Source organism: Sus scrofa, chromosome 9, assembly GCF_054392235.1.
Source record: "Sus scrofa isolate SSC_HxYL_T2T_F1_AM1 chromosome 9, Sscrofa_HxYL_maternal_Yorkshire_Landrace_v2.0, whole genome shotgun sequence".
NCBI lineage: Eukaryota > Metazoa > Chordata > Mammalia > Artiodactyla > Suidae > Sus > Sus scrofa.
The window spans coordinates 62,615,614-62,636,546 of record NC_139391.1 but is presented as its reverse complement, the minus strand read 5'-3'; the positions used below and the strand labels follow the sequence as shown (position 1 = coordinate 62,636,546).

At 35.7% G+C, this 20,933-nt stretch overlaps 1 protein-coding gene across 1 annotated transcript in view; it reads right to left on the bottom strand.

Annotated features, from left to right (window-relative positions):
• The window catches only part of GUCY1A2 (guanylate cyclase 1 soluble subunit alpha 2), a 409,569-nt gene that overhangs the window by 149,371 nt on the left and 239,265 nt on the right, over positions 1 to 20,933 (bottom strand). The window contains exon 6 of the mRNA XM_003130093.7: positions 1,295 to 1,438. Coding sequence (XP_003130141.3) covers positions 1,295 to 1,438 — 144 coding nt within the window. The remainder of the gene's footprint in view (positions 1 to 1,294; positions 1,439 to 20,933) is intronic.

Here is a 20,933-nt window from a genome sequence, read left to right as displayed (position 1 = left end):
GTGTGTGTTTTTGTTTTCTTTTTCTTTTTTTGCTTTATTTTGTTTTGTTTTTAATATTAGCCACTCATTTTCCAGAGAATTTTAACTGTGGAATTTCTTTGATAAGGGGATTGAAGTTTACTTTCCTCATGGAGAGACAGTATTTCCTAGTTTCTTGTTATCACTGCTAATAACAGAGCACTTGAGTTCACCATTAAATTTTGTTCAATCTACACATATAATGTGATCAGCACACTTCTCACTTTCCTGAGTTCAGTGATATGACCAGTATCTTTTAAAAATATTTAAAAATTATTTAATACCACATGTTAATAATTTTAATCAGAAGTGTTTCTCAGAGTATCTACTTTGCCATACTGTCAAATAAGAAATGTACTCAAATTTCGTGGCTCTGTTTTTCTGGCTTTTTTTTTAAATCCATGTTTGATGAACTGTTATAAAAAGGGTGCCTTAAATTCAAAGTTACTTTGCCAAATACAAGATTTTTGGTTTATAAGGAGTCATAGTAATAACAGTATTCGGATCTATCAGTTGGTGGCAGAAACTTAGCTAACTGACCTCATTCATTCCCAGAGATGGATAGATCGCAGATTGGAGAAAGCTATCAGTACTAAAAACAGTACAACATACCAGGAGCTACATATTTCAGTTTTTCTTCCTTTTTTTTTTTTTTTTTGCCACCATGGCATATAGAAGTTCCTGGACCAGGACTGAGCCCACACCACAGTAGTGACCCAAGCCACAGCAGTGACAATCCTGGATCCTTAACTACTGGAGAAAGTTTTCCATCAGGAAACTCCAACATTTTCAGATTTTTTTTATGTTTCCTCAGTGTTAAGCTCCAACCTTCAAACACTGCCATATTAAAAAAAAAAAAAAAAATCAGAGGTGACCCTAGCATCTGAGGCTTCATAAGGAACACTTGTGCACTATCCACAAGAAGTTGTCCAGGTCCTTCACTTCTTGTTCCTTATTTCTTGTTCTTTGGATTATCTCTCCAACTGTTTCTCATCATCGACCTGGCTTGGTATTGCTGAGTTGGTTACTGATAGCAGGTTTAACCCCTTAGCTCTTTCTTTCCTCTATACACCTGTGTCTTCCATACACCATTTTCTTATTTTGGGTCATACTCCATTTGTTCTTTTCCTGGGTCTATGTATTATATCTAGTAATCTCTCTTCCTTGAGGAACTATTTCTAAGTTAAGTTATATTAAGTACAATACTGAAAGGAATTTCTTACCCTCTTTAGTTAAACGTGCATTGTTACTCAAACAATATTGTTGAGAGGGTTACCTGAATTGGTCTTCCATCAGGTGTCAGCACCTCTTCTGAAAGTTCCATCATCTTCAGGGCCATCAGAGCAATGGGTTTAGCATGGCAAAGGCTTTTTCTGTGGAGCCCTGCAGCAACACAGTATGCATCACCTATTGTTTCCACCTGCAGCAATCAGACAAATCAAATGCAAATGTATGATAATGAACCAGAATAGAAAATATTTGTTAGTTGCATCACAACTGTTGCTGGAAAATTTATCTGCAAAACATCAAATAAAATAAGCAATTAGATAACTAAGTGTAATATTGAAGTTTGCAAACAGCCATAGTAAAATACTAACATCTAAATCCAGAGTTGTTTGTTATTCATCATATATGATCATTGAAACCAAAAACTAAAATATAGAATAATTATTCCTCATGAAACTAGAATTGTGACTATTTTTCCTGGAACTATTCCAAATAATGACTTCTTATAAACCTAGTCTTTCATCTCCATCAAACCTTCAAGCAGACATTCAATGAAAAGTAATTATTTTCCAATTTCTCCCAATTACTCCACCATTTTTTTTAGTGTTTTGGGCATTTTTGTTTCTATTCTTTTACTTAAAGTGTAGTTGATTTATAATGTTGTGTTAGTTTCAGGTGTTGCACTTTTTGATATATCTGTAATTTTACTCTCACCTAGTCTTAATAATGATAATACCTAATGTTTCTTGAGTTATACTACCATTAACTGCTTTACATGCATTAACTCACTTAATTCTTACAAATATCCTAAATGGAAGAGACTAGTATTGATTATTTTGAGAGATGAGAAATTAGTGCACAGAGACCCATACAAAATCCTGTGCCTAAAGAGTTAACCAGTACTACAAGAGTTTTTCCAGACCCTGTTGTAAGTCTAAGTCAGCATCTATTTTATATATGGCCATTTTGATTATTAAGTATATTAAATATTTACCCAGGGTAAAAACCCCCCAAATTCCAAAGCATAGCACATAGTATAAAAGTTAGGCACAACTCATTTCTAGAGGAAAGTTCTCTAATTATCCAAAACATATATAGAGATAAAATCCTCATAGTTCCAATATCAGCTTTTCTCTGTATCCCTCCATAGTCCTTCTATTAGTTTTTAGTAGCAGATTTTAGTAGAAAAACGAATCCTTTCTTTTAGTCTGTTTCAGAAACAGCACTTTCCACACCTCTCTACCACAGCTTTTATCGTGGGTTATGATCAGTATATATCAATGGATAATCAATATGTACCTGCAGCTACTAAGTGAGCTCTTTAGGAAAGGGATCAACCTTTTAAATCTCTGTATTCATAGTACTCATCATAGTCTCTTTTTTTATTACAGCTGATTTACAATATTCTGTCAATCCCTGCTGCATAGCAAATGGACCCAGTTATACAAATATATACTTTCCTTTTCTCACATTATCCTCCATCATATTCCATCACAAGTGATTAGATAAAGTTTCCTGTTCTGTATAGCAGGATCTCATTGCTTATGCACTCCAAATGCAATAGTTTGCATCTACTAACCCCAAACTCCCAGTTCATCCCATTACCTCCCACTCCACCTTGGCAACCACAAGTCTGCTCTCCACATCCATGAGTTTGTTTCTGTTCTGTAGACAGGTCCATTTGCGCCATATATTAGATGCCAGATATAAGTGATATCATACAGTATTTGTCTTCCTTTCTGACTTCACTTAGTATGACAGTCTCTAGTTCCATCCATGTTGCTGCAAATAGCATTTTTTTTAACAGCTGAGTAGTATTCCATACCACAGGTTCTTAACGCATTCATCTGTCAAAGGACATTTTGGAGGTCTCCATGTCTTGGCTATTGTCTACAATGAACATAGGGGTGCATGTATCTTTTTCAATGAAAGTTTTGTCCCGATATAGGTCCAGGAGTGTGATTGCTGGATCATGTAGTGGTTCTAGATTTAGTTTATTGAGGTATTTCCATGGAGTTTTCCATAGTGATTGTACCAATCTACATTCCCACCAACAGTGTGGGAGGGTTCCCTTTTCTCCAAAACCTCTCCAGCATTTGTTATTTGTAGACTTACTAAAGATGGCCATTCTGACTGGTGTGAAGTAGTATCTCATTGTAGTTTTGGTTTGCAATTCTCTAAAATTAGTGAGGTTGAGCTTTTATTCATGTGCCTGTTGGCCATCTGTATGTCTTCTTTGGAGAAATGCCTATTGAGTTGTTCTAACCATTTTTTGATTGTGGTGTTGTTCAGTTGTATGAGTTGTTTGTAGATTTTGGAGATTAAGCCCTTGTTGCCTCCATCATTTGAAACTATTTTCTCCCATTTCATAGATTATCTTTTTTTTTTATGGTTTCCTTTGCTGTGCAAAATTTGTACATTTGATTAGGTCCCGCTGGTTTACTTTTGCTTTTACTTCCATTGCCATGGGAAACTGACCTAGGAAAACATTTGTACAGTTGATATCAGAGAATGTTTAGCCTATGTCTTCTGTAATGAGTATTATGGTTTCTAATCTTATGTTTAAGTATTTAAGCTATTTGAGTTTATTTTTTTGCATTGTGTGAGGGTGTGTTCTAGTTTCAATAATTTACATGCAGCTGTCTGATTATCCTAGCACCACTTGCTGAAGAGACTTTTTCCCATTTTATATTCTTGCCTCCTCTGTCAACAAATAATTGCCCATAAATATCTGGGGTTTATTTCTGGGTTGTCTATTTTGTTCCATTGGTCAGTATGTCTGTTTTTGTACAAGTACCATACTGTCTTGATAACTGTAGCTTTGTAATATCGTCTGAAGTCTATGAGAGTTATGCCTTCTGTTGGTTTCTGTTCCTCAGAATTGCTTTGGTAATTCTGGGACTTCTATCATAAATTTTTAGATTGCTTGTTCTAGTTCTGTGAAAAATGACATGGGTAATTTCATAGAGATTACATTCAATCTGTAGATTGCTTTGTGGAATATGGCCATTTTAATGATGTTAATTCTTCCAATTCAGGATCATGGAATATCTTTCCATTTATTTGAATGCTCTTTAATTTCCTTGATTAATGTTTTATACTTCTAGGCATTTAAGTCTTTCACCTCCTTGGTCAGGTTTATTCCTAGATTTTTAATTTTGGGGGGGTTATGTTAAAAAGTATTGTATTGTTATATTTCTTTTCTAATATTTCATTTAGTACACAGACATGCAACCAATTTCAAAAGTTAATTTTTTTTCTTCTACTTGGCTGAATTTGTTGATCAGTTTGAGCAGTTTTTGCATGGAGTCCTTAGGATTTTCTCTATTTAGTATCATCATCTTCAAAGAGTGACAATTTTACCTCTTCTCTTCCAGTTTGGATATTTTTATGTGTTTTGTTTGATTGTTGTGGCTAAGGACTGCCAATGATATGTTGAATAAAAGTGGTGAGAGTGGGCATCCTTATCTTGTTCCAGATTTTAGTAAGAAGGATTTCAGCTATTCTCCAATGAGTATTATATTTGCTGTGCATTTGCCATAAATGGCTTTGATTATGTTAAGGTATGTTTCCTCTATACTCGCTTTGGTAAGGGTTTTTATGATGAATGGATGTTGGATTTTGTCAAATTCTTCTTTCTGCCTCTACTGAGAGGGTCATGTGGTTTTTAACTTATCTGTTGTTAATGTGGTGTACGATGTTGGTTGATTTGCATATGTTGAACCATCGTGAACTTAGGATGAATCCCACTTGGTCGTGGTATATGATCTTTTTTTATGAGTTGCTAGATTCGGCTAGATAAAATTTTGTTGAGAACTTTTGTGTATATGCACCAAATATACTGGCCCGTAATTTTCTTTTTTGGTAGTATCTTTCTCTGATTTTGGTATTACTTGAATAGTGGCTTCATAGAATGTTGTCGGGAGCGTATCTTCTTTTTCAGGCTTTTAGGTGGTAGATTAAGTTGTTGATTAGAAAATTTTCTAATTGACCCACAGTTTTTTAATAGTAATGTTGTTTAGTTTGCATGTAGTCAGTTTTTTCTTTCTTTTCCCATGTTTTATTTCTCATTTCCTGTCATTGTGATAAGAAAAAATGCTTGAAACAATTTTATTATTTCATATTGCCCCTGTATGTGGTCAGTCCTAGAGAATGTTCCATGTACACTTGAAAAGAATGTGTATTCTGATGTTTTTGGATGTAATGTCCTGAAAATGTCAATTAAGTCTAACTTTTCTACTGTGTCATTTAGGATCTCTGTTGCTTTCTTGATTTTCTGACTAGGAGGTCTGTCCATTGATGTGAATGGGGTTTTAAACTCTCCTACTATTATTGTATTCCCATCATTTTCTTCTTTTATGTCTCTTACTATTTGTTGTATGTATTTGTGTGCTCCTATATTAGGGGCATACACATTGATAGGTGTAACATCCTCTTCTTGAATTGTTCCTTTTATCATTAGTGTCCTTTTTCTTTCTTTATGTCCTTCATTTTAAAGTCTATTTTTTTCTGATATGAGTATTGCAATTCCTGACTTCCTGTCATTTGTATTCACATGAAGTAACATTTTTCATACACTCACTTTTAATTTATGTGTGTCTTTTTCCCCAGTGTGAATCTCTTGTAGGCAGTATATTGAAGACTATTTTTTTTTAATCCAGTATGTTGCTCCATATCTTTTTATTTTAGCATTCAGTCTTGATATTTAAGGGAATTATTGATAAATATGTATTTACTGCCATTTTAAACCTTTTTTTTTATGTTGATTCTATGTTTCTCCTTTGTTCCTTTCTTTATTTGGTTGGATGGTTTCATCTTATGCTTGTATTCTCTTTTTGTTGTTTTTGTGAATGCATTGTTTGGTTTTGATTTGTGGTTGCCCTGTGGTTCAAGTAAGTTAACCCCTTCCTATATCTGCTGGCTTTAGCCAGATAGTAATTTAGGCCCAAACACATTCTAATAAAAAGGGGGGGCAAATTTTCTTAATTTCCTTCCCCACATTTATGATCTCGATGTCTTTTACAAATTCATGTTTACCCTTTCACTGTTCCTTGTGTTTATAGTCACTTTTACAAAAACTTTTTTTTTCTTTAAATTTGTATGTGGCTTATTTAAGTGATTATTTTCAATTTTGATTTCATTGATCTTATTTCTTTTTAGAGCAGCCTTTTCAGTATTTTTTTAGAATGGGTTTAGTATTGCTCTACTCTTTTAGTTTTTATTTGTTGGAGAAATTCTTTATTCTTTATTCAAACTCTTGCTGGGTAGAGTATTTTAGGCAGAAAAATTTTCCCTTTTAGATCATTGTATATATTTTGCCACTCTCTTCTGGCCTGTAGTTTTTCTGTAGAGAAATCAGCTTATAGCCTTATGGGGGTTGCCTTATAATTAACTGTTTCTTTCTGCCTTTAGAAGCCCCTCCTCGTCTTTAACTTTTACCAATTTATTATAATGCTTCTAGGTGTGGGCATATTTGGGTTCAACTCTTTTGGGGCCTCTGTGCTTCCTGTATCTTGATATCTGTTTACTTTAGATTTGGAAACAGATTATCCTGTCTTTCACATCACTAATTCATTCTTCTTCATTATTCATTCTGCTCTTCATTGCCTTTAACTCAGCTTGCATCTCTGCAAATAAATTTTCTAACTTTTCTTGGCTCCTCCTTATATTTTCTTGTTCCTTTCTAAAGTAATTTTCATTACCATTCATATTCACTCTTAATTCCTTCAGTATTTTCACTCTCTCATTTTTAACTCAGAATATTTTAGACTGAAGTTTTGTTTCATTGTTTGCTCCTTCAGGGGAATTTTCCTTTTCTTTTAACTGAGAATGGTTCCTGAGCTTCTTCATCTTGCTTATATCTTTCTTATTCTCTGAATTTTGGGGCAACAACTACTATAGTCTTGGAGAGGCTTTTATATGTGAGAGTGCCCCTGGGTATTTTGTGAGGGACTACTTTTTTTTTTTTAATGTGTGGACTCCTTTTGGTTTAAATGCTTGCTGTCCCTTTCCTCAGTGCGTGCAAGCTGTTATCCCCTTGATAGGGTGTTACATGTGCTTTCAGGAAGATGGGGAGTGCTGGTAGCCAGTGCCTAGTTACTGGGTCCTTGACAGATGCATGGACCATGGGAAGGTGGAACAGGCTGCTCCTAGTTGCAGGGCCCTGGGAAATTGCAGTGACTCAGGCAGGTGTAGGCTGTGCTTACAGTTTGGCAGTGGCAGGAAGAGGTTGTATGTGTTTCCAGGGTAACAAAAGCAATAATGGGTGGTTTTGGGTTGCTGTGCCTTCCTTTTTGCAGACTTTTTTTTTTTTAGGGCCACACCCACAGCATATAAAAGTTCCCAGGCTAGCGGTCAAATCAGAGCTATAGCTGAAGGCCTACGCCAAGCCACAGCAATGCCAGATCTGAGCCACGACTGCAACTTACACCATAGCTCATGGCAATGCCAGACCCTTAACCCACTGAGTGAGGCCAATGATCAAACTTGCAACTTCATGGTTCCTAGTCAGATTGGTTTCACTGTGTAATGAGGGGAACTCCCTCTTTGCTGACTTCTGTGGTGACCAGGGCTGAAGATGCCACCACCCAGAGCCAGATGGAGCAAGAGGGCCTCGTGTAGCTCACACAAGCGGCCCCTAGCTGCCTGTAGTCCCACCCTCACCATCCAAGAATCCACACATGCACAGAGAAAAATTCCTGTATCAATCCCCTCCTCCTCTTGCCCTCCCCAACAATGGCACCTTGCTTCTCCTGCAGACCCAGTTCTGCATTCCCTCAGATGTGGCACTTTGTTCCCCTGCCTATGGCACACTGTTCCCTAGATTCCTTAGGCTGCCTCCATATAGCCAACCCTAGTCCTCTCCCTGGAACTGAGTCTCAGCACCCAGCCCCTGCCCAGGCTTCTCAGGCTGTGGTGTTCAGAGGCAGTGGTACTGATGGTCTTCGCAGATTTGTCTCTGCTTTGTCCTCCTCAGTCCAGCTGCTGCACTTTTCTCTGTGGCTTTGATGTCTGTCCATCTTGGTTGATCTCCTTGTCAGGTGGATTCCTTTCCTCTCTCACAGCATCCTCTCAGGAGTGCTGCTCCATCTTAATTCCTTTCTCTTTCTTTTTCTTTTTGTCCTTTTGTTCTACCCAGTTATGTGGAGGTTTTCTTGACCTTTTTTGCAGGTTTAAAGTCATCTGCCAACATTCAGTAGATGTTCTGTGAAAATAGTTCTACATGTAGATGAATTTTTAAAAATATTTTGTGAGAGAAAATGAGCACCACAACAACTCCTATGCCATTTTGATCTCCTCACACTCATCATAGTCTCTTAAATACGGCTATTTAATAAATACCTACAAAACAAACAAAATAATCAACCATGTTTAACTATGATGATGATAACAGTTATTCTAATCATTTGCTCATGATTAAACCTGCCCAGTTATTTTGTGAGTACCATGTAAATCTGTGTACCATGAAGATCTTGATAGGAAACAAAATTGCCTCTGAATGAGTAGAGATTCTTCTATCATAAATATAACAAGAAATACAAAAATTATATTAGTAAAGCTTTTAAAATAATAATTAATTTTCATGTAAATGTATTCTAAACCTTAATATTAAAAAAGTTGTACTACATTAAATTCTGTGAGCACTAACTTAAAGAACATGATGACAACACTTATGAATCTCATGGAACGAGGGATGTCAAAATTACCATTTGGTTATCAGAATCTTATAGGAAATGTGCATCAAAAATATATGATTCAGAGAGCCTCAGACCTATCATGTAATTCCAAATTTTCACTTAAAGACCTCATCTCAGAAAATATAAATTTAAATAATACAGTAAGAAATATAATGCAATATAAGTTTTCATCTGAAGATTAAAACATATTTTCTCCAAAAAAATCCTACTGAGGAAGACACACAGCAAATAATAAACATCTAAAAACTGACAATTTACCATTTGCTCCTAAAAACACAATGTCTTTTGCTAATCTTCATTTTTATCTCATCCTTTTGTATTTCTATACAATTTAAAAATTTAGAATGCTGTTAGCTATGAACTTTGAAACTAACTTCTGATTTTCAAGTATTAGAACAATAGGCAGTAAGTTATCTGTATAAGTTCAATTGCTCTGGAGTCACTCTGAACATGTACACTCCTGGAGAATGATCTATTCTTCAAGCCTCTATCACGGTCAAACTTCTCATTAGTAGAATTTCTCTCGTGGCTCAGTAGGTTAAGGATCTGGCTTTGTTGCAATTGTACTAGAAGTCGTAACTGTGGCATGGGGGTTAAATCCCTGGCCTGAGAACTTCTGCACATCTCAGGTGTGGCCAAAAAAAAAAAAAAATTCTCATCAACCCCATCTCCATTATCTTTTCAGTAAAAATTTAATGAGTTCTAGTAAATGTGTACTTGTAGAATCTATACCACAATAATATATAAAGAATAGATATATATTACACTTTCTCCTTAGGTGTAGTTAATCTAATAATATGGAGAATATGGACTAACATTTTACAAATTTACATAACAAATAAATTTAATGAAGTACACAACATAAATATAAGAATTAAATTCCATACCCGATCATGAAAGATGTCATGTCATTTAGTTTCCAAATATTTAAAGACTAGCTATTAGAGATAATAGTTTCTGGGAATTCCTGCTATAGCTCAGTGGGTTATATCTTTGAGGATGTGGGTTTGATCCCTGGCCTCACTCAGTGGGTTAAGGATCTGCTGTTACCACAGACTCTTGCATAGGTCATAGATGCAGCTCGGATCCAGTGTTGCCATGGCTATGGTGTAGGCTTCAGCTGCAGCTCTGATTTGACCCCTGGCCCAGGAACTTCGATATGTCCCAAGTGCAGCATTTAAAAGAAAAGAAGAGAAGAGAAGAAAAGAAAAAAGAAAAGAGATAAGAGGATCTGGAAGTTCCCTTGTGACATAATGGGTTAAGGATCCATCATTGTCATGCAGATGTGATATATATGTGTATATATATATATATATATATATATATATATATATATATATATATATTTCTCTATTCATTTACCAAACAAGTCACATGACCATGCTTAACATAAAGGAGATGGGAAAAGGCAATCAACTTCTACCCAGAAAAGGGTCAGAAATATTTGGTGAATAGTATTCATAGAACATGAATGAATATGTAATTGCTTAGAAATTTTCAAATAACTAGCTATCTGTGGAATTTCCATCACGGTGTAGAAGAAACAAATCCGACTAGGAAACATGAGGTTGCAGGTTCAATCCCTGGCCTCACTCAGTGGGTTAAAAATCCAGCCTTGCCGTGAGCTGTGGTGAGGTCACAGACGTGGCTTGGATCTGGCATTGCTGTGGCTGTGGCATAGGCCAGCAACTGTAGGTCCCATTAGACCCCTAGCTTGGGAACCTCCATGTACCACGGGTGCAGCCCTAAAAAGACAAAAAAAGACCAAAAAACCCTAAAAACAAAAACAAATAACTAGCTATCTGTTATGTGCAGGTAATATATCTGTGTGATGTTTTTCTTCTTTTGCAGATACTCATCATCTTAACCTGAAAATCTTGACATTACTACCTTAGTGTAATGCTGCTTTCCATTAAAGCTCCATTCTTGTCACTCCTCAGTCAGATCTATACAAGTTTAGCAGAATTAAATACATGTGGAAATTTTAGTGCATTCCATTCAAGATAATGTCAACTTTGCTTCACAAGGAGCAGGGGAAGTGATATCTTTATATATCAATTACAATTGCTCTTGAGTTTGTTTTCTTTTGTTAAACAAAGGATCATTATAAATATACTATAGAAAACTGTCCAAAAATTTGACTATGATATGAATTCCTTTATAATTGCCTCAGTTTTTTTTTTTTTTCCTTTTTTTTTTCAGCAGTACCTGGGGCATATGGAATTTCCCAGACTAGGGTTTGAATCAGAGCTGCAGCTACAGGCCTACATCAGAGCCACACAACACCAGATATGAGTCAGATCTATATCTATGCCACAGCTTATGGCAATACCAGATCCCTACCCCAGTAAGCAAGGATGGGTATCGAACCTGCATTCTCACAGACACTGTGTCAGGTTCTTAACCCAGTGAGCCACAATGGGAATTCCCTTCAGTTGTTTTTTAATAGACATGATCTAAAATTGTATATCTCACTTATTTTCAATATTTCCAACCTGTTCTTTTTTATTTTTTTATTTTTTTTTGTCTTTTGTCTTTTTAGGGTTCCCAGGCCAGGGGTCCAATCGGAGCTGTTGCTGCCAGCCTACACCAGAGCCATAGCAATGCCAGATCCAAGCCATGCTTGTGACTTACACAACAGCTCATGGCACTGCCAGATCCTTAACTCACTGAGCAGGCCAGATAGAACCTGCAACCTCGTGGATCCCAGTCGGATTCATTTCTGTTGCACCACGATGGGAACTCCACCAACCCGTTCTTAAATGACATAAGAATAAAGATGACTGAACTAGGCTTGGGGATGGAAAAGATGGTGCTTATGGAAGTGTCTGAAAAACTTTACATCTTTTTCTGAATGTAAAGGAGAAGACTCAAATACTAAAAATATTATGTAACAACTGTTGTCCCAATATTACCTTAGCCGCTTTTATCAAATTTTAAATAATTCATCTATCTCAGTATATCTTTTCAACACTTTACAAAGTCCTCACATTATTCCAGGAATAAAGGTGATAAAAATAAATTTATAAGAGTCATGCATTCACCCTTTTAATTTACTTTATTTTAGCTTTATATTATTTAAAATAATTTTAGTTCTTAATAGAATCTCATTCCCACAATTTTTTTCTCCCTCTACTCCATGCTAATGTTCAAGTAATATCTGGGAAATTTCTTAGAAATTGAACACAGTGGGGATGAAAGATTGTGCATGTTGTGGGGTTTCGCTTACAAGAACACTGCACACAATCAACAGTTTCTGTCCCATGGGACTCATGACCATCACAGTTATTCCATCCCATATTCCAGAGTCTAGATTCCTTTGAACTTTGTAGAACTTGTGAAAGAGAGTTTGGAGACAGGACATAAGAGCAGAGGGTGAAAGAACTCTGGCAGTCTGGACAATCTCCTTTTCTTAATCTGGACAAAATCAAGAGGAGAAGCAATTAGAAAGTCTGTTTTCTTAATTGTTTTGCTTTCTGGGTTTTTTTGGGGGGTGTTTTTGTTTGCTTTGTTTTGTTTTTCACCTAGTGTTTTTAAAAGCAGAAAGGGAGGTGGAAAGGAGAGATAAGAGAGGTGTTGGAATAAGATATAAATCTAAAGATGAAAAATGTCTACTTTTTCCCTCCTAGCATTTCACAGAGCACTTCGTTACAAGGGTATAATGAAGTGGGTGCTATGGGGCTGGAAAATGTGCCACATTCTTCATGGGCTCCCTGGTTGTGGCTAACAACACTTGATTCTCAGAAGGGATGATGGATACCATATTCATGCTTTCTGTGAGGATTGGACTACACCTGCCAACTCAATAACCTGTGTCACATTAGAGATGATTCCTGAGTGACAGAAAGAGGGGTATCATAGAGGAGTTTTATAATGGTACATGGGGATCCTGAGTCCACCAAATAGTTCTGGAGGTTCTTGTTAACTAGAAACCAGAAGCATGATTGTTGGTGATCTGGATATAGGTTATCCAAAAGGCTGGCTAGAAAAGGTAGAGCATGACAGAAGCCTTCATGAAAATTTGTAAGTAGCAGAAGAACAGGAAATACAGTACTTGTGTACATTTAGAGACTTCTTACATTTCCCCCTTTACTTCATACATGCTCAGCAGTTCTCCACTGTTTATATTCCTATTTTTCCTGATACCCAGTAGGGTGGGTGAAATTGAATCCTGGCCAAATATGAAAATTCAGGTGGAGGGCTTTCCTATTTGCTTTTGATACAGGTTCTTCCCTGTCCTTAACTCCAAACTCAAGAAAAACTTTGAATAGACCACATTCAGGGGCCAGAGCCTTGTCCCCTCCTTCATCTCTATCACTTAAGTTTCCTTCACCATCTCCTCTCCTCTCTCCATAGATACTTCATCTCCTCTTGTTTCCTTCGCTTTTTCCTTCTCCAGTATTCCCATCTCTTCGTCTGCTGTTAACCCACCACAATATTTACTTTCCTCATCTCATCTCCTGCCATTGAGAATACGGCATCCTTCTCAGTTATCAGCTTTTTGGCCAACCACCCCTCATCAACTATTGCATGATACCTCTACCCCACTGAGTCAGAACTCTGTAAGGTATTCCTGCTAACATGAAGAGTGTAGTGAGAAGCCTCCTTCCTGAAAGCAATTTTCTCACCAGTATAAACAGTGCCAGAAAAAAACGAGGCATCACATAACGATGGCTGAGAGGATGGGGTAGGCTGGACATTACTATATCCATACTACCCCAGCTATTAAGAAAGGTGTGCCCCTAATCTTAGTTGCTGGGACTAGGCTGAGCAGTAACCAAAACTGAGCAAGAAGAAGCATCACCTCCCACAGGGATGAAGGAGCAGCCTCCAACACTTTCACAGCTGGCATATGAATATACACTTTAGCCAGAAACCTATATTGGGAATCTGCCTTAACATTTTTATTCCCTTCCTATAAAATGTTATTACTAGAAAGAAAAATTATTATTCTGTAAATAATCCTGTAGTCATTCAATATTAGCATCATCATTATGAGGTCCTATTTTATGATGCTAAAAGTTGATATTCTGGAAATAACTTTGAAATATTAATGAGATTTATGTTGTAAAGAATCAAGCTCTGTATTTGTCCTCCTTGTGAAGTTATGAGTAATAAGATCTAAGTTGTGATGAGTCAAAAAAGTAATGTCATAATACTTAAATTTTCTATGGGTATTATTCCTCATCCTTCAAGAACTGAAAGTTCTTGACAAGCATTGCCATTAACCTAGGCTGGGACTTCAAAAAGAAGAGCTACTGAAAACAAAAGGGCATTTTTCTCCTTTAGGAGCAAATAGATGCCCACTATTATTTTTCCTAATGTAGCTTTAAATTCACAGCCAGATCATTCTCATAAAGCCTGACTCAGAGAATGGATTGAAAATAGGTTTATTCACTCTTTTGAGAGTTTCTGAAACCTCATGGATGCACTCATTATTTTGAAAGGAGAAGTCTCAAAAAGAGAAGAAAAACAATTTCCACCTTACTGAATACTTTTAGGGCATGTGTCAAACAAAACTGAAAACCAGGCAAAGCCTATCTCAGGACTGAGACCTCACTTTTTTTTTTTTTTCAATTTTATTTTCCCTACTTCTAGGTTGTGATTTTCTTTCACACATATTTGAGGGACATAATTCTATCTCTATTATATAGTATGAATCGTGTTGGGGTATGTGTGTGTGTGTGGCGGGGGGAGAGTGGTGTGTGTATGAATGTGTTTATACTCTCCCCATTAGGTATTTATTTAACTTTATATCCCTGGACCCTAGACAGTATCAGGTTGCCAAATAGAGTTTCACAAAATAGCTTAAATTTGTCCCATTTCTACATTTAGGGATTGAATTAACCTCTAAGTAATCGAATACAAAATTCAGGACCACCTGCATAAGAATCACCAAGATGGCATTTATTAAAAGTTATATCTCTAGGCCCCACCCTATAATAGTGATTTATTATACTTAGATTTCTAAGTCAAAACCTAAGTATAATATCCAGCTACCTGCATTCTCACATGTTTTCAGGAAAATTTTAAGATCCTTAAAGTTTTAGACCTCTGGTGTATGATGTGAGTTAAAAATATACAAAGTTTACTCAGATATTCACTTTAAGAGACAATAAGGCTTCAGAATGGAGAAAAGCCCTCCTACCCTGATATAACACTTCTCTGACTTCAACTCTAACTATGGTGATAATAAATTTATCCCGATATTTCCTTACTGGACAGAACTTTAAATTAAAACTTCTAGCTACTCTCTCCTCCTCCCCACTTCCATTTGCTGAGAATCATCTGGCATAGTAGGTAGTAGGTATTTAATTGTTGCATACAATTAAATACAACTAAGTGCATTGTGCATAATGGCTTAGCAATTCGAATAGAAACAAGTTTAACTAAGGACTTACTGATAAAGCTACTTTGAAAAATCCCTCCCTTTTAAAAATCCATTAAAAACATCGGTCTAATCACACTCATTTTGAGTGATATTTTTGACCCAAATACTACTTCTTTAAAGGATGCCTCTACCGTTCTCAGCTGATACCACACTGGAAAAGAGGTCATGGATATAAATAGAATAGTGATTTGGCCTGGGAACTAATCCCAAATGAGGGAAAAATAGATTCTAAATGTCTGCCTAACAAAGAAAGCTCTTCTGATAAAAATCTCAGTAGATCTATTAATGCAAATTCCAGTTCCTGCCAAAGAATCTCAATCATGTGGAAAACAATATTGCCAAGCCAAAGGTTATGTATCACAAAGGTTAATGAATACTGAGACACAGAACATATTGGTCAAAATTTTGTTCTAAAACCTAAAGTTAGATGTGGCAACTGAAAATTCTTTCTTCTATACAGTAGACTGTCCTGTAAGACCTCCAATAATATAATTCTAATATCCCACTTTTACCTACCACTATCATCCTAATTTATTCCATGCTTCAATCAAAATGAACAACTCAATGTTCTTTGCATGATTTCTGTACCTCCCACCTGTGTTTATACTCTGAATGAGCCACCCATTCACTGCTTATAAAATTACTAAGAGTTTATATTGTTTAAGAAATGTTTTCCAGAGATTCCTGACTTACCAGAACTTTAAACCTGTCCTCAGAAGATGGTGAATGCTATTTTCAGTAAACATATAATGAGTGCTAAATCATGTTAGTTGATGTCACAAAAGTGAATAGTTTCAAGACTTGCTATAAAGCTACATAATCCAGGACAGTGTGGTATCAGCAATAGACAGATCAATGGAACTGAACAGAGAGCCCAGAAATAGACCTCATACCTGTAGTCTACTGGTCTTTGACAAAGGCGCAAAGGAAACACAATAGAGCAAAGATAGTCTCTTCAACAAATCCGCTGGGACAACTGTACACACACACACAAATGAATGTAGACACAGCTCTTACATCCTTAATAAAAATTAACTCAAAATGGAGAATAGACCCAGATGTAAGATAGAAAAAAATAAAATTCTTAGACTGTAACATAAGAGAAAACGTAGATGACACTGGGTATGGTGATGCCTTTTTGATAACAACACCAGAGACACAATCTACATAAGATAAAAAAAAATTGATGAATTAGGCTTTATTAAAATTAAAAATTTCTACTCTCAGAAAAACAATGTCAAGAGAATTAGAAGACAGGCCATACACTGGGAGAAAATATTTGCAAAAGACACTCTGATAAAGGACTATTATCTAACGCATTAAAGAACCCAATGATAGGGAAACACAATTCAATTTAAAAATTTGCCTAGGACCTTAATATAACCTCACAAAGAAGATATAAGGATAGCAAATAAACATATTAAAAGAGGTCCACATCATGTGTAATCAGGGAAACATAAATTAAATAAATCTATTTAAATTAAATTAAATTAAAACAACAATAAGGTACCACTCCAAATCTATAAGAATGGTAAAAATCCAGGAGTTTGCTTATGGCACAATAGGTTAAGGATCCTGCATTGTCACTGTAGCAGCTTAGGTCACTGCTATGGTGAGGTTTAAATCCCCGGTCCCAGAATTTCTATTTGCTGGGGGTGTGGCAAAAAAAAAATAAAAAAATAAAATAAAATAAAATAAAATAAAATAAAATCCAGAACACTGGAAATCAAGAGGAAATACTTCATTAACAATTATTTTTAAAAGAAAGATGATCTAAACTCTATAAACAATGCCAAATGCTGGTGAAGATGTGGAGCAACAGAAACTCTCAATTATTGCTGGTGGAAATAAAAATGGTACAACCTCTTTGTAAAACAGTTTGGCTGTTTCTTACACAACTAAACAAGCTTATCATAAACCTATTCATCAATAACACTTGCTTTGTAGTTACCTAAAGTAATTGAAAACATATATCCATGCAAAAATTTGTACATGGATGTTTTATAGCACCTTTATTCATGATTGCAAAATCATGGAAGCAATCAAGATGCACTTCAGTGGGTAAATGAATAAACAAACTGGTACATTCAGACATTATTACTGGAATATTCTTTAGCACTAAAAATAAATGAGTTATCAAACCATGACAAGACATGGAGGGAATCTTAGGTATATGTTACTAAGTGAAACAAGCCAATCTGCAAAGGCTACATACTATATGATTCCAACTACATGATATTCTGGAAAAAGCAAAACTATGGAGACTATAAAAAGGTCAATGGTTGCTGGAGGTGAGTGGAGATGAATAGGGGAAGCACAGAGGATTTTTAACACAGAGAAAACACTCTGTGATAACATAATAATGGTATGTCATTATACATTTACCCAAATCCATACACTATACAATATCAAAAGTGAACCTAAGCTAAACTATGGACTTTGAGTGATTATGATGTGTCAGTATAGGTTTATCCTTGATTACCCATCATTCTAGTGGGTCATGTTGATAATGTTGAAGGCTATGCATGTGTGGGGGCAGTGGTATATGGGAAACCTATGTACCTTTCTCTCAAATTTATTGTTAAGCTAAAATTACTCTAAAAATAAAGTCTTCAAAAAATAGCTGGTTCGGTTAGGAAATCAAGAGGAAATACTTCATTAACAATTATTTTTAAAAGAAAGATGATCTAAACTCTATAAATCCTACTATCCTCAGATACCTATGTAATTACTGTCTTTTATCTCCTTAGATTACATATAATTTTACAAAACAGATCTTCCCCAACCTCGCTTCCAAGAATCAAACTTGTCACATGCTTCCAGGTCCATCTTCATGCCGTATCTTTTCTGAAAGTATCCTCAATCCTTCGGTAGGATGTCATCTTTGCTTCTTTTAAAACCCCAACAATATCTACATCTCTTATACTGCAATAATTTGTGTTCATACTTTTCATACAATCATCCTATCTAGACTGCTAAGTCATTTACTTTGAAGGAAAGAACAATGCCTTAAGTTGTATTTTCAAGTGCGACAGAGGCAAGCACCTTGCTAGCATAGTATACAGAGAATTATAAATGAATCAAATAATGCCATTTGCAGCAATATGGACGGAACTAGACTCTCATACTAAGTGAAGTAAGTCAAAAAGAGAAAGACAAATACCATATGCATCATTTATATCTGGAATCTAATATATGGCACAAATGAACATTTCCACACAAAAGAAAATCAGGGACTTGGAGAATAGACTTGTGGTTGCCAAAGAGGAGGGGAAAGGAGTCAGATGTATTGGGAACTTGGGGTTAATAGATGCAGAGTATTGCCTTTGGAATGGATAAGCAATGAGATCCTGCTGTGTAGCACTGGAAACTATATTTAGTCAGTCACTTATGATGGAGCAGGATAATGTGAGAAAAAGGAATCTCTACATTTATGAGTAACTGGGTCACCATGCTGTATAGTAGAAAATTGACAGAACACCGTAAACCAGTTATAATGAAAAAAAATCATTATATATAAAAAATTGTATTATAAACATCTCTAGGAAAAGCTAGGTCAATATAAACAACATGAATTACCTTTAAAAACTATACTTATTGTTTCATGACTCCAAAATATTCAGTCAATTCAGGTTAAACCTACATAATTCAAAACATGAACATATCCAGGTGACAAGGTGATTTTCATGAATGATGAAATCTAAGTATTTCCACTATTAAGTAGACAAAATTGACCACTTCCTTCAGGGTTCTAACATTGACTCAGGCCTCTTGTACATGTATTTCCAGCCCAGGTAAGGCTAGTACTAGCTCTCCACTGACTTATGGTAATAATATCCTTATGTTTTACTTTTTTCCACCTACCTCTGCCAAATGTAAACCTTACATGACTGTTAAAGTGATTTTTATAAAGCAAATCTACTTGTGTCACTCCTGTATTAAAAATTCTTCAATGCCTTCACCTTACTCCTATAATTAAGATCAACATTATTGAAATAACTATAATACCTTTAGGTTCTACATCCTACTTAACCTCTGTACATTTAGTATATCCCACTCTTCTCTATTCTTTAAGTTTCAGTGTTCTGATCTTTGTTTAGTTGCTCCAATTTCATCATGACTCAGCCTTTACATAGTTTGACTCCACTGACTCTCCTCTCATTATCTCTTCTACCTGGTTAACGCCTACTCATCATTTAGCTCTCTATTTAAAGGTCATCTCCTAGGGGTGCTTGAACTCCCAGACTATATCAGCTGTCTTGGTTATATGCTCTCATAACACCATGCAATTTTTCAGTCATTCTTATTACAGTTTATATTACAGATTTTTGTGAATGTTGATTTAACTACTGTCTTCCTCATTAGAGTATAAACTCCATGAAGGCAAGTGTCATTTCTACTTTGCTCACTACTTGGTGTGTGTCTGACACATGGTAAATGCTCAGAAAACTTTTTCTTTTGAAGTATAAAGAGGTAAAAGCGGTTGATCAAGTTGTTGACTTCCTTAATATCATATAGTCTCAAGGACAACCAGAGCAGTTTCTGGAAGGGAAAAGCCTGAACAATGCTCAATATACTACCTATTAGCTTTGTGACCTTAAACAAGTTGTTTAACTGGTTAAAAAAGATTAACAAGCCCAAAATGGAATCATTTGCCCCTATAGTACCAAACCAATACAGCAAACCAAATGTAGTTTCTCCCAGGAATGTGAACAGACACTCTAAAATTTCAGCAATGTGTGGTAATCTACACAATAATTTCTCTCCCATTTTCCACCCCACCAGAGAAAATGACTTAGCCTCAAACATTTTTTTCTCTTCTGCTAAAACTCTCCTTGCCAAACCCTCCTCCTATTTATAAAAATCCTCCATATTTTACAACTCCCTGGAGGTACTTTCTAGTTGTTAGATGTGATGCTGCCCAATACATGAATCATTGAATAAAGCCAATTAGATCTTCAAGTGAACTTAGTGAACCTTTTTAAGTTTCATTTCCTTTTTCTGTTAAGGGAGATAATATCTATTTTACAAGACTGCTAAAAAGATTAAATGATTTACCTTTATACATCTCTATTAAACAGTTTAATTTTAATTAATTATTAATTGACTGAATGTTTGTTTAATGTCTATTCTCAGTGCTCAATTATAAGCACCTCAAAATATGAACCGTGCCTATGATGGGTTATAGTTAAAGGTGTTAGAACTAATGGAATTGAGATGAGAATTTACTTTTTTCAATAGTGTATTTGAATAGGCTTCATGTTACGAAGGTTGTGTCTACTTTTCCTGATTGTATTGTAGGGATGGACATTGCATCTCACTGGGGAATGATCTCCCTGACTGGTATTGTAGTAAATTAACTCTTCAGGCAATGGTAATTAAACCCTCTAAAGGAGACCAAAAAGATTATATTAACCCACACAATATGAAGTGAAAACTAGAGCCTGGGACATTTGGAGACTAACAAAAGCAAGAGTGGCAGCTTTTTGCTCTTCAGATAAATTGGCCTGAGGTTAACTTCTGTGCTCAGAAAAAGGGCTTTTTGAGCCCTTGATTAAACTCCTTATATAGATTTTGAAGGCCTGATACCTTGAACTCTG